This window comes from Thunnus albacares, chromosome 24 (genome assembly GCF_914725855.1).
Source record: "Thunnus albacares chromosome 24, fThuAlb1.1, whole genome shotgun sequence".
NCBI lineage: Eukaryota > Metazoa > Chordata > Actinopteri > Scombriformes > Scombridae > Thunnus > Thunnus albacares.
This window is the reverse complement of record NC_058129.1, coordinates 4,013,306-4,029,200: the sequence shown is the minus strand read 5'-3', so window position 1 is coordinate 4,029,200 and position 15,895 is coordinate 4,013,306. Positions and strand designations below refer to the sequence as shown.

Below are 15,895 nucleotides of genomic sequence, written 5' to 3'. Positions count from 1 at the left end.
CTTGCCTGTTGAAATATCAAATGCTAATGTTGCCAATTTGTTTGAATTCTTATTCTGGAAGAAGTATTCAGATACTTTAGTTAAGTAGAAGTAGCAATACAACAATGTAAACATACTCTGTTACAAGTGAACAGTTGCTTAGGAATAGCTCGATATTTTGGGAAATACACGTCATTCGCTTTCTTGCCGAGAGTTCCATGAGAATGATACCACTCTTGTGTCTGTACACTATATATGAAGGTCCAGTCAGCAGCCAATTAGCTTAGTTTAGCATAAAGACCAGAAACAAGAGAAAACAGCTAACCTGGCTCTGTCCAAAGCTAACAAAAGCTCACTATTTTACATGTTATCTCAACAAGAAATAATCATGAACAGAATGTCCTGTGAAATCACAATTTGTTGTTTTTAAGTTTTGGTTTTTGTGCAGATTAAAGAAGATATAACATGCTACTGGATAGAGCTAGCTGTTTCCCCTTGTTCTCAGTCATTATGGTAAGCTAAGCTTAGCTAAACTAAACTAAGCCAGTCAACTTACTATTACTATACTATATTGTACAGACATGAGAGGGGTATCAACCTTCTCTTTCCAAGAAAATGAATAAGCGTTTTTCCCAAAATGTCGAACTAGTCCGTTAAGTAAAAGTGCAGAACTGTAAAGAAACATTAAAAAGAAATATTCAGGTAAAGTAAAAGTACCTGATAATTCTGCTTATTTACAGTACTTGAGTAAATGTACTTGGTTACTTCCCACCATTGGTAGTTGCAAAGTATCTTTTCTTTGTAAAACATGTAAAATAGATCAATCATTACATTTTTCAAACATTCAAATGTCACTTTCTTTGATCCTCAGTTTCTAAGCTGTAAGACTGACACAACCCGCATTAAAGGTCGTCAAATTATCCGAAAGAATTAAGTCTGTGAAACACATGGATAGCAGTGTCCGAGATTACAACATACTTTTTTAAATGAACGTTGATTAGTGTACCCATCAATAAAACCAGATCTGCTCTCACTGAGAGAAATTTATATATTCCATTCTAATCTGTTTTTACAAGAAGTTTGTCTTATGTGGGAGGAAATTGCTACATCTGCCCATGTGTTTTCTTAAAATAGTTTGTTAAGAGCATCCAGCAATTAACCTCAAGCTTTTAAGGACTAAAAAGCCTGGACTAGAAAGAAAGTAAAGACCTGTAATGGATCAGAATTCAATGCTGAGTCATGCCATAATTGAAGGCTGAATCAGTGTAGATAATGATGCTTTAAACATGGTTATTATTCATCTATTTTTAAGTCACAAACATGATTTACAGGTATCCATCCACATTAACTATGATGTTTGCATTTCATAAAATGACTCCATTAATAACTCTGAAACAGACCTTCTGATTGCTGTAGAAGGGGTCCATGTCCTCCAGAGGAGTGGACACCAGGGGGGGAGGGATGTCCCCATAGATGAAGGGGAGAGATTTCCCCGCCTCCAGGTCACTGTTGGGCTTGGGCCCATTTTCATCATCGCTGTCGCTGCGACGCTCCGTCCGTGGTCTCCGGGCCTCCTCCTCGGCGATGCGCCTCTCGATGGCGGCCAGCGACTCGGGGACGAAGGGGCGGAAGCTGTCAGGTCCGGGCGGTACAAGCAGCTGTGCCATCTTGTCATCCTGCTCCTTCAGAGGGCAGCGAGGGGCTCAGCTTCGGCAGGGAGCTGCAGAGAGAAGGGAGTCAGGGGGAAATGGGTCAAGAGTCAGGGCCAGGTTTCTGAAAATAGTTGGTACGTTCACCTTTGGAGGTCAACTTATCTTCCAGGATCATGCTGTAAGTATGAACTCCTGGAAGCCCTATCTGGATAAATAAGATGTAAAACATATAAGAATAAGGAAGTCTGTCTTTAGATTGTCTTCTCTCTCTAAAGACCTTTTCAGACACAGAATATGTAACATTCCTGGCTTCATCTACGTCCAGTTGTTGCTCTCATGTATTAATGTCATTTCCAGCAACCTGGATAGCAAATACAGTTGTGACTTGAGAAACTTGAGAAAAATCTTTTTTTTTTATCAGACAACAAATGAATATTTTTTATTTATTAAAAAGGTTAGAGGAGCCTATGGGGATTCTGGAAATACCTTTACACAACTTTCTGGATTTTTCAAAATATATAGTTTTCGAAAATCAGATGCTTAGTGCTGAGACTTGATTGTAATGGTAATACTTGAGAGGCACAAACTGTAGTTAAAGTAATGGCTTTTTTGTCATTCAGTAATAGGTCTATATAGTGTTCCTATCAGCTTTATTGCATTTACTGCATCTTATCTGGCACCTGGTGCAAGAGAGGGAGCAATGGTACTGCTATGAATAGCGGTAAGTGTTTTCTGTTCTCTTACAGGCTGCATTATTGATAGCTATTAAAGCTTATTTTTCCACTGAACCATTTAAATCATCTTCATCATTTATCAGACAGAGAAGTCTGCTGTCTAATGTAAAAAGTCAGACATTCTCCAAGCATAGAATGACTTCACCTTAAGCTGGGACTGTTTAATTCCTCACATGCTGTATGAATCATTTTTCCTGAATATTTGTTTATTTTTTGCTGGATATTTAAGCTGAAACTTTGCCTTTATGTTAATCTGATGGCATTCAATTCACACGTGTTGAAAGTGCTGCCTAAATGTTACTAGCTCCGACTTCAACATAAAAGCAGCTAAAGTGATTATCCAGACATGAGACGGCCATGTTGAATTGCCATCATATTTATGTGACAATGTGCCTGTCTGAAAGGGGAGACATATGATCTGAGATGCTGAAATGGCCTTCATATTTTGACCATAAATATCTATTTAATGTATGATAATGGAAGGTGTGTCACAGACATAGATGCATTTGAAAGGCTGCTGGGGGAGAAATATAAAACATGAAAGGGAGCACATTTCACATGCAAATGGAGATATATATATATATATAGATGGATAGATAGATAGATATACAGTACTTATACAGATACTTACACTTTATTTGATCCCAAATTGGGAAATTCTTGTGTTACAGCAGTTTATTCAGGTATTGCACAGTAAATACACAGTAAATATACGTATCAACAGTAGAAGAGAGAAATACATATCTATAGAAAATAAATACAACAATAAAAAAATAAGATAGCTCAATACAAGAATATTAGAAAAAACCTTAGACTATAAATATAATAAAATATAAACATAGGATAACATATTATTTGAAGGAGCAAAACAGAGTGGAGTTTGGTTGAGACAGAAACTGTAAAGCTGAGAGTTCTCTCTTTGACAGAGGTGAGGTGTTGTGGAGAATTACTGCTTTTGGCAGGAAAGATTTCCCGTATCAGTCCTTGTGACAGCAAAGCTGATCCAGTCTGTTAGAGAAAGTGCTCCGCTTTCGGTTAATAATGGATAACACTTTGCTCAGTGTCCTCCTCTCCACCACAACTTCAAAGGTGTCTGGTTTACAGCCAATTATGGATCTGGCCTTCTTAATCAGTTCATTAAGTCTGTTGGTGTCTCCGGCTCCAATGCTGTTCCCCCAGAAGACTACAGTGAAGTAAAGTGAACTGGCCACAACAGACTGGTAGAAGGTTTCCAACATCTTGCTGCACACATTGAAGGATCTCAGCTTCCTCAGGAACTTGAGTCTGATCACCTCCTTTTTATATACAGCCTTGATATGTTGGTCTTCCAGTTCAGTCTGTTGTCGATATGGACACATAGGTCATGTCAACATCCTCTCCCAGAATGCACAGGGGTTGTGTAGCCATCCATGGGCGCCTAGTTATGTTTTAAAATGCGGGAGCAAACTTGGAAAGACACTTAATTAGTTGGGGGGTCTGGGAGTCTTCCTAAAGGAATTTAAAACAAATTTCCTGCATTTCTACATCACCTAACCTCTTGGATTCAGTCAAGAAACAGCCACCTGCACCAGTCTAGATGAGTAAGATTGAGGGTGCTACGTAAACCAAGAATGCATCAGTATATATTTGGGTGGATCAGGACAGGAAATGAGTATTAGAAGAATGGCTATTTCCTACCTGAAATTATATTTATAAAAACATTATGTAGCCTAAATATGTAGCCTGGTAGTAGGTTGCAGGCTATTAGGCCGTCTTCAAGGTCAAACAAGGAAAAACAATTTATATAAATGAAATAGCCTTACAACACATCACGATATGATTTGGATAATTAAACCTGATTAAACAATGTTAAACCTGAAGGTTGCTGTTCTCAATACTCACAAAGCCGTCTTCAAAGTCTAACAATTGCAACAAAGTAGAAGGAATTCGGATGAATGAAATGGCCTCACAACAACTATCTCATTCCAATCCCACCTGTTTATTTTACACACAAGTTCTAGTGGGAGCTATTCTCAATAGCACCACTGGCTGATGTAGTTGTGTAATGTTGTAGTAATGTTATAAAAGAATGATTAATCATAAAGCAGATCATTTAACCTACATTATGTCTCCCAGAAGAGCCACTGACAGATATTACTTTGAGCAGCATGTACGGGAATAAATTTCGATATAACAGATTTGTGTATATTTCTTGCTGGTGCACTGTGCTGCTCTGTCTTCTCTGTCTGTGTGTTGACCAGTGTCCTCTTGTCATGCCGTGACGTTATTGATTATGAATTTTTCATTTTCACTGCGTGAGAAAAGGGATGTGTGTAAATTTCATCATCAGACAGTGTATGCATAGGCTCTGTGCAGACATCCGTGTGCTTCCAATTTGTTGCGATCACGTGGCCACTACGCTGTCTTCCTGTAGACGCTGATCTACTGTGCATGTGTGGTATGCGTCCTCCAAATGCACTCCAGAAAGTAGTATAAACTACATGTGCGTGGTGTTCGCAGCTGTCCGTGTACATGTCCGCTCAAGTGTGTGTGGTGTGGTGTGTGGTGAAGGAGACAGCTGAGGGCGGTGAACTAAACCTGTTGAAGAAACAGTTTAGTTCATTTGCCCTCTCCAGGCTGCTCACTGGTTATCTGTCTCTCACCTTGAACCCAATGATTTCCTTCATTCCAGTCCACACATCCCTTGCATTGTTCCGCTGGAGTTTGGCCTCCAGCCTCCTCCTTGTACTCCCTCAGCTTCACCTTCAGGTCGTGCTCAGTTCTTCCCTGTCCCCAGACCTGATGGCTTTCTCCTTCTTATTAAGAAGTACTTTCAGGTCACTGGTGATCCAGGGCTTGTTGTTAGGGAAGCAGCATACAGTCCGGGCTGGCGAGGTGGTGTGTTCACAGAATTTGATGTATTCTGTCATGCAGTCTGTCATGCTGTTGATGTCCTTCGCATGTGGCTCACAAAGCACATCCCAGTCTGTAGACTCAAATCAGTCCTGCAGAACTTCATTAGCCTCCTGAGTTCACCTCTTCACAGTCCTTGTGGATGCAGACTGACGTTGGACAAGAGGGACATACTTTGGTGTAAGCAGGACCAGGTTGTTATCAGATCTGCCAAGGGTTAGAAGGGCAGTGGCACTTTCTCTGGTGGGGCAGTTAACATACTGATAAAATGAAGGAAATGTTTTGTCCAGTGTGATATGATTGAATTACCCAGTAATGGCATCAAAAGCATTATGATGCTGAGTTTGAAGTCTTGCAACGGAGGAGTGAATGGTTTGCTGATGGAGGAATATAGACAGCAAGAACAATGGTGGACGAGGACTCTCTCAGCAAGTAATATAATATAATAATATAATATGGATGCTTCCCCACAGCTAGCAGTTCACAGAAACATTCCTTCACATTAACATGTCCAGGATTGCACCACCTTTCAGTCACATACAGTAAAATCCCTCCTCCCTTTTCTTACTACTCTGTATAATGTCCCTGTCCACTCAAACAATCCTGAAGTCAGCTACAGCCGCACTGTGAACCGGGAAGTCCGAGTGCAGCCATGTCTCCGTGAAACACAAAATGTTGCTGTCACGGTATTCCCTCTGGGTCTTGGTCAGTGTGCCAAGCTCGTCCATCTTATTGGCCAAGGATCTCACATTCCCCATGATTGCTGAAACAGAGGGTTTATATTTCCTCTTCTTCGCTCTCCACTTAGCTCAAACTCTACAACCCCGGCGTCGCCTGTGCAGGTCCTTCGGGATTTCAGGCCTTGCTCTGGGCAGTAGCACTGGTTTACTCAATGCAATAAGCTGGCAGTGTGAGTAAACAATGCCCTCACTCTCTGCATAGCTCTCCATTTGGAGTGACTAATTCCATTTGGAGTGACTAATACCAATTTGAGTGCCTTATAACACAATAGTCGCCTGTTTTATAACTGATGACTAGAATTCATATCAGAAATATCATGTGGAAAAATCACAAACCTAATATATTAATATGCCAGTAATTTAAACAACAAACCAACTGTCTGCTAAAAGGCATATTTATGTCTCTACTCCATGGAGGAGAAAGAAAAACTGCGTTGTGTGTCTCACTGACCTGTGAGTAGAATATTTTAATCAAAGCAGTTAGAGGTTACAGGTAAGGGCTTTAGAGAGGCAGTAAACAGGGGTCTCACGTGGTGACTTCAGCTGATGCACAGGGGCACAAAAATAGCCAGCAGCAACGGAGTCAAACAGCATGAGACACTGACTGAATATGGAGAAAGTGGATTATGGCGAGTTAGAGGCAGTAAAGCTGTTAAATAAATTGCCATTTCATCACATAATTAATCGGTAGATGGCCTTAAATTAGAAAAAAAACTTCAATGAACTGCTCCCACAATAACTTCATGTAGAAAACATATTAAGTCACCAGCAATTATCGATTTGTCACTCCTGCACTAATCAGCACCAACAAAAGTTTCCCCACCCTTCACACCCAGAAGCCCATCATGTTCCCGTAGGAAATAATTGGAGGCACACAAACAAGATCTTCCCAAAAAACCCTGGTGAGCCATTATCAGCATGTCCTTGGTGCCTCCTAGTCTCCACAGTGTCTCAGGTGGGTCCTGTTCCTTGTGGGACACCGTACTAGCCCAAAAAACAAGAACCTCCCCTCTGGCAGAATTGCAAAAGTGATGTCTCCTTGAGTCATCCGCTTTTCATCCTTTCCTAAATAGAAATGGAGGAACAGGGACTGTCTCAGCCACTACAACCTAGTTCTCTTTCCATTTCAAAAGGTACGGGTAGAGCAAGAGAAAATTTTAAGCTATTTTGACATTCAGTCCTCGCCTGTATAGCAAGCAACCCAAGGAAAATGTGTAATTCAGCATCATCCCCCAAGCAGGGTAATGCTTAGGCATGATTTTACTGAGGATTACTAATTTGGGACTTTATGTGTCATGTCTAACAGTGCCTCAGTGTCATACTACTGCCAAAACTCATACTCACAACTCCTTATTTTACACATCTCTGAAAGCAAACTTACATTTCTCATCAGTTGCATCTGGGAAGTCAAAAGTGATGTGACCAGTGTGACCCCACTGACAATGAATGTGAAGGAATTGTATTCTTAATTTAAACAAAAAGATCTACTTCTCTGAATGAAAATATAAAAACCCAGCAACATAAAGCAGATTCTCAACTATGGCATTCTCTCATAGGATATCTTGTTTCTATACAACATTATACAAAGTAATATAAATTGATAAGATTACCTTGTTTCTTAGGAAAACACAGCTTGAGGATTTAAGGAATTACACTAATTTATTACTGAGAACAGGATAAGAAGATCAATACCACTCTCATATCTGTCTTTTTAATCAAACAGCCTGCAGCTGGGTAGCTAGTTTAGCATAAAAACTGGAAACAGGAGGAAATAGCAAATAAGCCAATTACCCAAAATGTCAAACTATCTCCTTAATTCATGCTGCTCAGAATAATGCAAAGTCTGAACATCTACAGTTCCATGACAACAAAGCAAGCTCAATCTGCTGATGAGGACTGTATCATACAGTCAAAAGCTCAAGAAAAGGCGAGTGAGCGGACCATGAGTCGACATTGTCAAAATCAGGGTTATAGTTTTTATGTTATAGTTTTGTCACCAAATCAACTCTTTGATTGGACAAACAACTCTTAAATCAACACTTGCCTACTGCAAACATGTGTAACTTAAAAACTGAACTGCAGTTACCACTGAAATGTGAAGATTTTTGTCCTAAATACAGGACAAAATGGATTTTTATACTATAACACAAATCATTTGAGATTTATTTTTTTAATTTCTTGATGTGAGAGCCAAACCGGAAGAAAAGAAGAGATGAGTGATATGGCTCATAAGCTCCACTCAGCCAAGCAAAGCATCTATCAACACTGGAGTGACGGATTATTACAGAGCCAACGAATATTGTGTTTCAAAGAATTCATCAGCCATAAACTGTGAATTAATTAGCCTCTCCCATAGGGGAGTCACATAAAACACATCTGCTTGTGTCCCAAAGACTGCCCAAGGACCCAATGTTGTGATGTGTGACCTGACAGCTTGTCTAGCATGAGCTCCAGGATGGTGGGGGGTTGTGAGGCCTGATCGACCCTGTAGGCCCAACATCCACACCCACCTCTGAGCTCAGCGATCAGCGCGGTCATCCCTGCAGTCAGATATAACATGACAGACTGAAAACATGTAGGGACAGCAGACATTTCCGCACTTATGTATCCTGGCACTGAGAGGAATCAAAGTATCTATGAAATCACAAGCAATCTGGTTCACAGCTATCAGTGTTACACATGGATACAGCATTTTTAGTAGACATCTTATGATGAATCTTTTTTCTAATGGCCAGTAAAAAGACATCCTCCATGACCTTTTAAATGATGATAGCAGTGTCAGTAGGGCAATGTACTGGCCTAGCAGTTAAAGAACAGGTTCATATTTTTAAAAGTGCATCTTTAAACAACACTCACATGTCCATAAGTGCACTGAAGCAGTTTTTGTTTGCTGTGATTGTTGGCCCTCTTCATACTGGCTGTTAAAGTCACAGTGAAATGGAAGTTAAGAGTGTCTTGAGCTTCTATTTGTGCAGTGTAAAATTACAATGAACAATCCTTCAGATTTGATTGGACAACTAGTCGCTAGTTGCCCCAAAACACATTTGATTGGATACATTTTTGTACACACCCCTGAGTACAAGATGAGTCATCAAACATAATACAGAATGAAGAGACAGGAATTTTGATATAAAAATACCCAAAAATGAGGCTCACAGAATTATAACAATCTTGGACATTTTAGTTGTTATTTCAATGTCTTTAAAAGATCCCAAAAATGGCCTCGAAAATTCAGACAAAGCTACCACAATGTTTCGACAGTCTGATGTAGGCAAATAAAGTGGGTATCCTTCAAAGTTTTTCAAAGTCTTTTCAGTAAAAACTTCCCCTTTTTTGTTACCATATCTGCACCACAGCTCGGCAAGTTACTAGTGTTTGGGGAAACACTTGATGCATTTTACACAGAACAATGACTGTAGATTTTGTCCTCCATCCTTTACATTGAAATCATGTTATCTCTTAACAGCTGGTAGAGAGAGGAGGAACAATCTCAGCAACCTAAAAGCTGCTTTAATGCACATATGGGCATACGTGTATTGTTGTAAGACAGACTTGAAAAATTGTGAACCTATCCTTTAAGGTCCTTATCACGTCACAAAAAGGTCACAGGTTTGATCTCCATAACAATTCCACCTCCTTTAAAGTCTGCTTGAGCAAAACTCTCTTTTTTTTTAAATCCATGAACTGATGTTTCGCTGAGAGGGAGAGCAGTAAAAAAGCAGCTGCCTCAGGAAACAAACAAGTGGCATCCTACGTCAATGTATCAGACACAACAAATACCTCTCCAGTGTTCTTGAACAAGACATTTGCTCTCTGCTAGTTAAATCTACCTGTGCCGCTGAATGACTAAAATTTCAGCTGACATGGTGTCAAAGGGCGCTGCTGTCCATGGTGCTTAAAGAAGAAGAGCAAGGAAAAAAACGGCTAACTGAGAAAACAGACGACACACAAGCATTCTGACACCTATAAGACATTTTAAATGTTTTTGAATCTACTTATAAGAAGCTAAAGATAGCAGACATCTGTATGGTAACCCTTCTTATATTCCAGGGCTGTCGCATTGATTTTGTATCCAACTAATAGCTACAGATAGAGTAGGTGGACAGAATAGCTCGTAAGGCTGATTATAAATCAGAAATAAAGCAACGGCGGGAGACAGACGATACCTTAATTGTCGCTCGTTTCAAAACGAGCAGAGGGGGCCGCAGCAGCTGTCGCCATGTTGATTATGTCTTCGGAAAAAAAAAAAAAACGCCGACACTTTACGCATCATATTCCCCACAGACGAGAGCCTGTCGAAGTAACCGCGGCCATCATCTCTTCCCCCCCTTCCAGACACACACACACACTCACACACACACACATACACACACACACGCGCGCACACCGGTGAGAGACCGACCGAGGTTTGCCCACACTAGGGTCCGGGGGCCACCTGTGATCTTTAGCTGTGGTTGAAATGGCTCCCATATAGGCTAAACCAGGAGTGCTTAAATTGAATTAATTTATTCATTTTCTGCGGTTGTTATACCTGTTTCACTCTCTCACTTTATCATTTCTTCATCTTCCCAAAATGTAAATACAGAACCATCAACTGAAGTGTCTTATATGAGCGTATACGAGTCAAATATGTGAATTCTTTCCAGGAGTAAAAAGGTATAGGAGAAGTCCTAACATAAACCACTGAATGGGGCTTGAATGAGTCTGGGCGTGTCCTTGCCAGATGTGTGTCTATTGCTTTTATTCAATCCTATAGGAGGAAGCAGCTGGTTTACCAAAAGCAGAAACAGACCTTTGTTTCTCTTGTCACTCTGCACGGTCGCTTATTTCTGAAACCTGTGGATTTTGCACCACTTTTTTTTTTTCTTTTTTTCCCCCTTTATACATGTCATGAATAGGTAACATTTAACACCAAAGGGCCTGAAGCTATGAGGGCTATCCTCCCCACCCCCCTCCAACACGCCGGGGGATGCTTATAGCCTATTTGACGCCGATTTTGTTTGTCACAATTAGTCCACAATATATATCACAAATGAATGAAAATTTGCACAGTTTATTAGTCGGATAAAGCTCAATTAATCTATTAATTGGTTCAGTGAAGTGGCTTTTCCTAACACATATTTCTCTGTAATTATAAGCGTATCTTTGAGGGGGAAATAATTGTAAAATCTTTATTAGCCTGTCAATGTATAGGCCTATCACGAGCGCAATTAGCGGAGGGATATCATAACAGATAAATTGTTATAAGGGTTTAAAAAATGTTATTACGTTTCGTCCATTGCCTATAAAAACCGTTAACGTAGCTCATATTGTCTTATCTGGACAAAGACATAAAATCTAAATCCGAATATCCATCAGTGAAAGTACACTCACACTAGAAAAAGGTAGATAGACCTTTCTCCACAGATCTGGATACTCACCACCATTACGGTGCCCAGCAGGTGGGGACCCTGAAGGTGGATCCCATATCCGAAAGAATAATCCTTTTTTTTAAGCGGATAGCGCGTCAATTAGCGATTTAAACCCTCGTCTCCTTTTGAGAAATCCTGTTCGAGGGTTGATGGATTATCATTTAATAAGCGCTCCTTTGATTTTTTTTTCTTTTCTTTTTTTTTTTTTTTAGCCGCCCTTGCTTGCCGTGGAGAAATCAATCCGCGCTTCCGGTTGGTTAGGCATCACAGGCGGGGAATGAATGTCCTTAAAGCTGTGGCTGTCGCAAGATGGCCTGGATGTACACTTCTAGAAAATAGGAAAGTCACAAGGGAAGCAGAGCGGAGAAGTAGAGAGACCCACCTGCTGTCACCGATAAGAAGAAAAGAATAATTGAAATGAGGTCTTCCTATTCTCTTATCAACCACAAGCCTATTTCATATTAAATAGTTCGTATTTATTTTATATGGTAGCTGTTTACCATATGTTTATCATCACAACTATCACCTTATAAATTAACCATAAAATCAACGTTGTTTTGTAAGTTGCCTATTTTAATATAGACCCACATATCCACCCTACAGCTGTTTAATAAGAGAAAATGATTTTTTCCAAGCGTTTTAAACACTGGTTATATGTGAAGTAATGGATACAAACTTAAGATAAAAGCTATTATTATGATTATGACTCATTTTCTATTATATAGGATACATTTTTCTACTGGCCAAACAAGACATAATCAGAGGTTATACTTTCTATTACTGATTACAGTAAATACTATACTATCGTTTATGAATATGTTGCATCCTTGTTTATGCAACTGAAGCTCTACTTCTATGTGCATTGGTTATATTGTATTGATGGTGTCAGGTGGCTGGAGGTTGGAGTTTAAAATAGGAAAATGAATTGTTTTCTAATGATTTTGCTAAAATGGAGGTGGAGGTTGAGGGGCAGGTAACTGGTATGTACGTGCTCACGTGGAGACCTCATTGGGGTACAGACATCATAAGGACAAACGTACAGGACTCCCTCTGCATGTTTCTTGTGAAGTTATGCCACCTGCTGGACAGCTGCTTCAATTACACCCAAACACAGTTACATTACATAACAGATACACTGTGGAATAAAGTTTATTCTCCTGTTGTCCTCTTATTGAGAATAATATAGTTCTCTTGTGAAACATCTAAAGTCACATGACTATGAGGAAAACATAAAAGTAGACAAGCTATGACCTCAAACACCAAACAACTCAGATGCTAAAACTTAAATTTCATAAAACATGCTTTATATACACTTCGTGCACAGTTGTGTGATTCACTAGGAAAGTAAATTCCATTTGGGAAATGAAAAAGAGGTTAAACTCCATCCGTCACCCGCACACTCACAGTCAGCAGATGTAGGCACACCCCTGAGATAAATTTAGCATGTCACTCTCACATGGGAGCACGCACTTTCACTTCACCATACAAACATAACTTTTCAACACCTCCTTCGAACACATCTACAAGAAAGTTTAATGTAATTTGTTTCATCTTATTTATTCCTTCTCTTTTTTTTACCTATTCATATTCTTTTTTGCTCGGTGAGTTTATATGCTTGTTGTTTATCTTGTTTACTTACTACAACCAACTGTGCAGTTTGTATTTGGGATGGGAGGACGTTTCATTTCTACCGTTGCAGTTTGATTTATTCGGTAAATCTCCCTAAACAACGTCCTCTGACACAGTGACGCATGTTCTACTGTTTGCTCACAGAAATATTAAGCTTTGTGAGTGGTGTCAAGTGCTTTGTAGGTTTTTTTTTTGCCCTGGGTTTCACCTTTTATGCCACATAGTCAGCTCTGAAACTGTGACTGGGGGAGCATGAAGGCGACACTGTGTAATTTTATGATTATAATAAAAAGATGCTACAGTTGAACAACAATCAGTGTTCCTGAGAGAAGAACTGATTTTGGTGACTAATTTTGTCTTCTTTATTTATTTAATTTTACTGTAATACTTATAGTTTATACTCTAATAGTAAATCATCAGTCTTAGTTCTCTATTAATGAAACTAAACATAAAGTAATTTTTAGAGTTTTTGCATTAATACTACAGATATTTAGGCCACATTTCCTATTCTTTTGTTTGGTATATGGAAGACATGAAGACCAGTTTCTTTATAATGTGTTATTTAGTAGATTAATATGAGTGTATGTAAATAAATAGCATTCATCATGCCCCCCCGTTTCAGAAATGAAGTCTTCATCTTTCATACTCGTCATGCTTGTAAAATAGCACTCACAGTCATACTGTATTACTAAGAATCAAATACAGAGGTTAAGTGGGTCTATGAGATCACATTTTACATACATAACACTTAATAATATGCTGCTTGTAACTGTATAGTTACAGATGAAGCCAGTCGGTGTCATATAATTATGTAGTCAACCCAAATCATACAAATTTGACTTTATGTGTGAACACAACACTCTTAACTCTGAGGTTTAAGGACATCATTTGAAAATGTTTAGCAGATATTTATGGTTTCCTGTCAACAGAATTCAAATATGAAATACTGCTAATAATGTGTAGATATACAGTGTTTCCCTGCTCGTACCCCACCAGTGTGAACAATGTTTCCAAAGGTGAGTTCACAGTTGTTCTACTTGGCAGCTATGTGTGACTTAGCTGCATGTTTCATTAGAAGCCGAGTGATGAATTTGGGAGCTTTGTTCAGACTGCAGGATGTCAGAATTAGGTTGTAGCATGCCGCTTTGCTCAAAGGAAGGCTTCTATTTGGTTATGTCGCTTTGCACAACACTCCAAATTAGCCCTCTGTCGCTGGGTCTGCCCCTGTTAGATGCTTACGTTACAGTTCACATGAGTTTGTGTGCATGTACGCACATTTTCGATTCTTTCTATAAATGTTCAGGTGGAAAAACAGAACATAGATGGAGCAGTATACACATTCTGTACACTTCTGGGTAAAAACTTCCTGAGTTTACATGAATCTATTCAAGAATCCAGTTTACATGAGCCTACACATGGATGTTAACATTGAACGTTGAGTAGAGGATAACAGGGAGGAAATGAACTCATATTGTTGCCATTTTCATTTCCTTTCACAGGAAAAATAAAGCTTGTCAGTATCACGCCACTTATTTGTAGCTAGTCCAGAGTGGAAATTAGCTAAATCTATTTCTGACCACCAAGTGAATGCATTTAAGACAACCAGATGGAAACAAACTGACAATTTAACACCTTCTACCTTCACCTTCGCAGCGGAGTTTAAACTCTGCGGTGTGCGTGTGTTTGTCCGGGCCGCCTTCCATTTCCACACACGATAAGTGATGATACAGAGCGACAGACTGGATGGTGTGACTAACTGGCTCTCTGTTCATCTGTTAGTCGTCAAAAGAAGTTCATTAACTTAGACAGTCACACAGTGATCTGTTTACTGCAGCCAGAGAGAAATCCATTGAGTCTCCACTGACAGACTTCACAATGAGATTACAAGATTACAGTCAGCGTGGACATGTGTTCCCTGTGCTTAATTTGATTAAAACTCCCACTTAACTGCCTGTTACCGCTCACCTACTGTATGCAGATGAATCAGGAGCTTATAATCAATTTGTGTATTACAAAAGATTGTTACTGTAAGAGAGATTTGGCTAATCACATATTAATTGAATAGAAATATAAAACCCTGGAAGCTCTGATACCACTAGTTTAATACTTCCCAGGAATTATTTTTTTAACCTTTTTGCACCAACTGCCAGTTAGTGAACTTGTTTCACTCAACTGGGTTATACAAGGAGGTGGAGAGAGAAATAGCTTTGTAGAAGCAAGAGAGTGCAATTTTCCAGTGGTGAAAAATCAGTCTTGTGCAAAACTGAAAGTCTGATACTGTGACTGCACTGAATTCTAGACTACTGTCAGGGGGGCGGATACTGGTGTCTCTGCCTCTTTGATGGATTTCTTTATGGTTGCTGATTCACTGCTGTAGCTGTGATGCGAATACTTACTTGTAATATCACCTCAATTATGTTCAGCTAGTTTAAAGAAAAATACCATTAAACAACAAGGTGGAGGAGTGTTAACTGAGCCCTCAAGCGTTAATATACCTTTTAACACCATTATCTTCTTATTATCTTCTTACAGTCTTTTTTTTTATTAGTAAAAGGGGATTAAGTTAGAAATAATCTACAAAGTACAGAGTGGTACTGCTTGGAGAAGGAACTCAGTGTGTGTTCATGCTATATGGACAACAGTATAGCTGATCACTAATAATTTAGCCAGATCCTATAGAGAGGATCAGTAGCTTATGTGGATTAGAGGCCTTTTTTACAAATTGGGTATGTGCACCCTTTCCAATGTTCATGTGGTCAGGGAAAAGCTTTCACATTACAGATCGGTCTAACAGGTTACCATGTACATGCCCGTGCAAAAATGCTCCCTTCACCACCACCCACAAAGCACACACACAC

At 39.5% G+C, this 15,895-nt stretch overlaps 1 protein-coding gene across 3 annotated transcripts in view; it reads right to left on the bottom strand.

Moving 5' to 3' along the window:
* Positions 1-11,805, bottom strand: part of scn1lab (sodium channel, voltage-gated, type I like, alpha b) — a 43,111-nt gene extending 31,306 nt beyond the window's left edge. For 2 of the 3 annotated variants that reach the window (XM_044345075.1, XM_044345077.1), the window contains exons 1-2: positions 11,418-11,805; positions 1,380-1,699 (exon numbers count right to left, since the gene is read on the bottom strand). In XM_044345075.1, coding sequence (XP_044201010.1) covers positions 1,380-1,646 — 267 coding nt within the window. In that variant the 5' untranslated portion in view covers positions 1,647-1,699; positions 11,418-11,805. Of the gene's footprint in view, positions 1-1,379; positions 1,700-10,163; positions 10,472-11,417 lie in introns of those variants that run through there. The other variant, XM_044345076.1, reaches the window with a different exon arrangement.
* Positions 11,806-15,895: the final 4,090 nt, after the last annotated feature.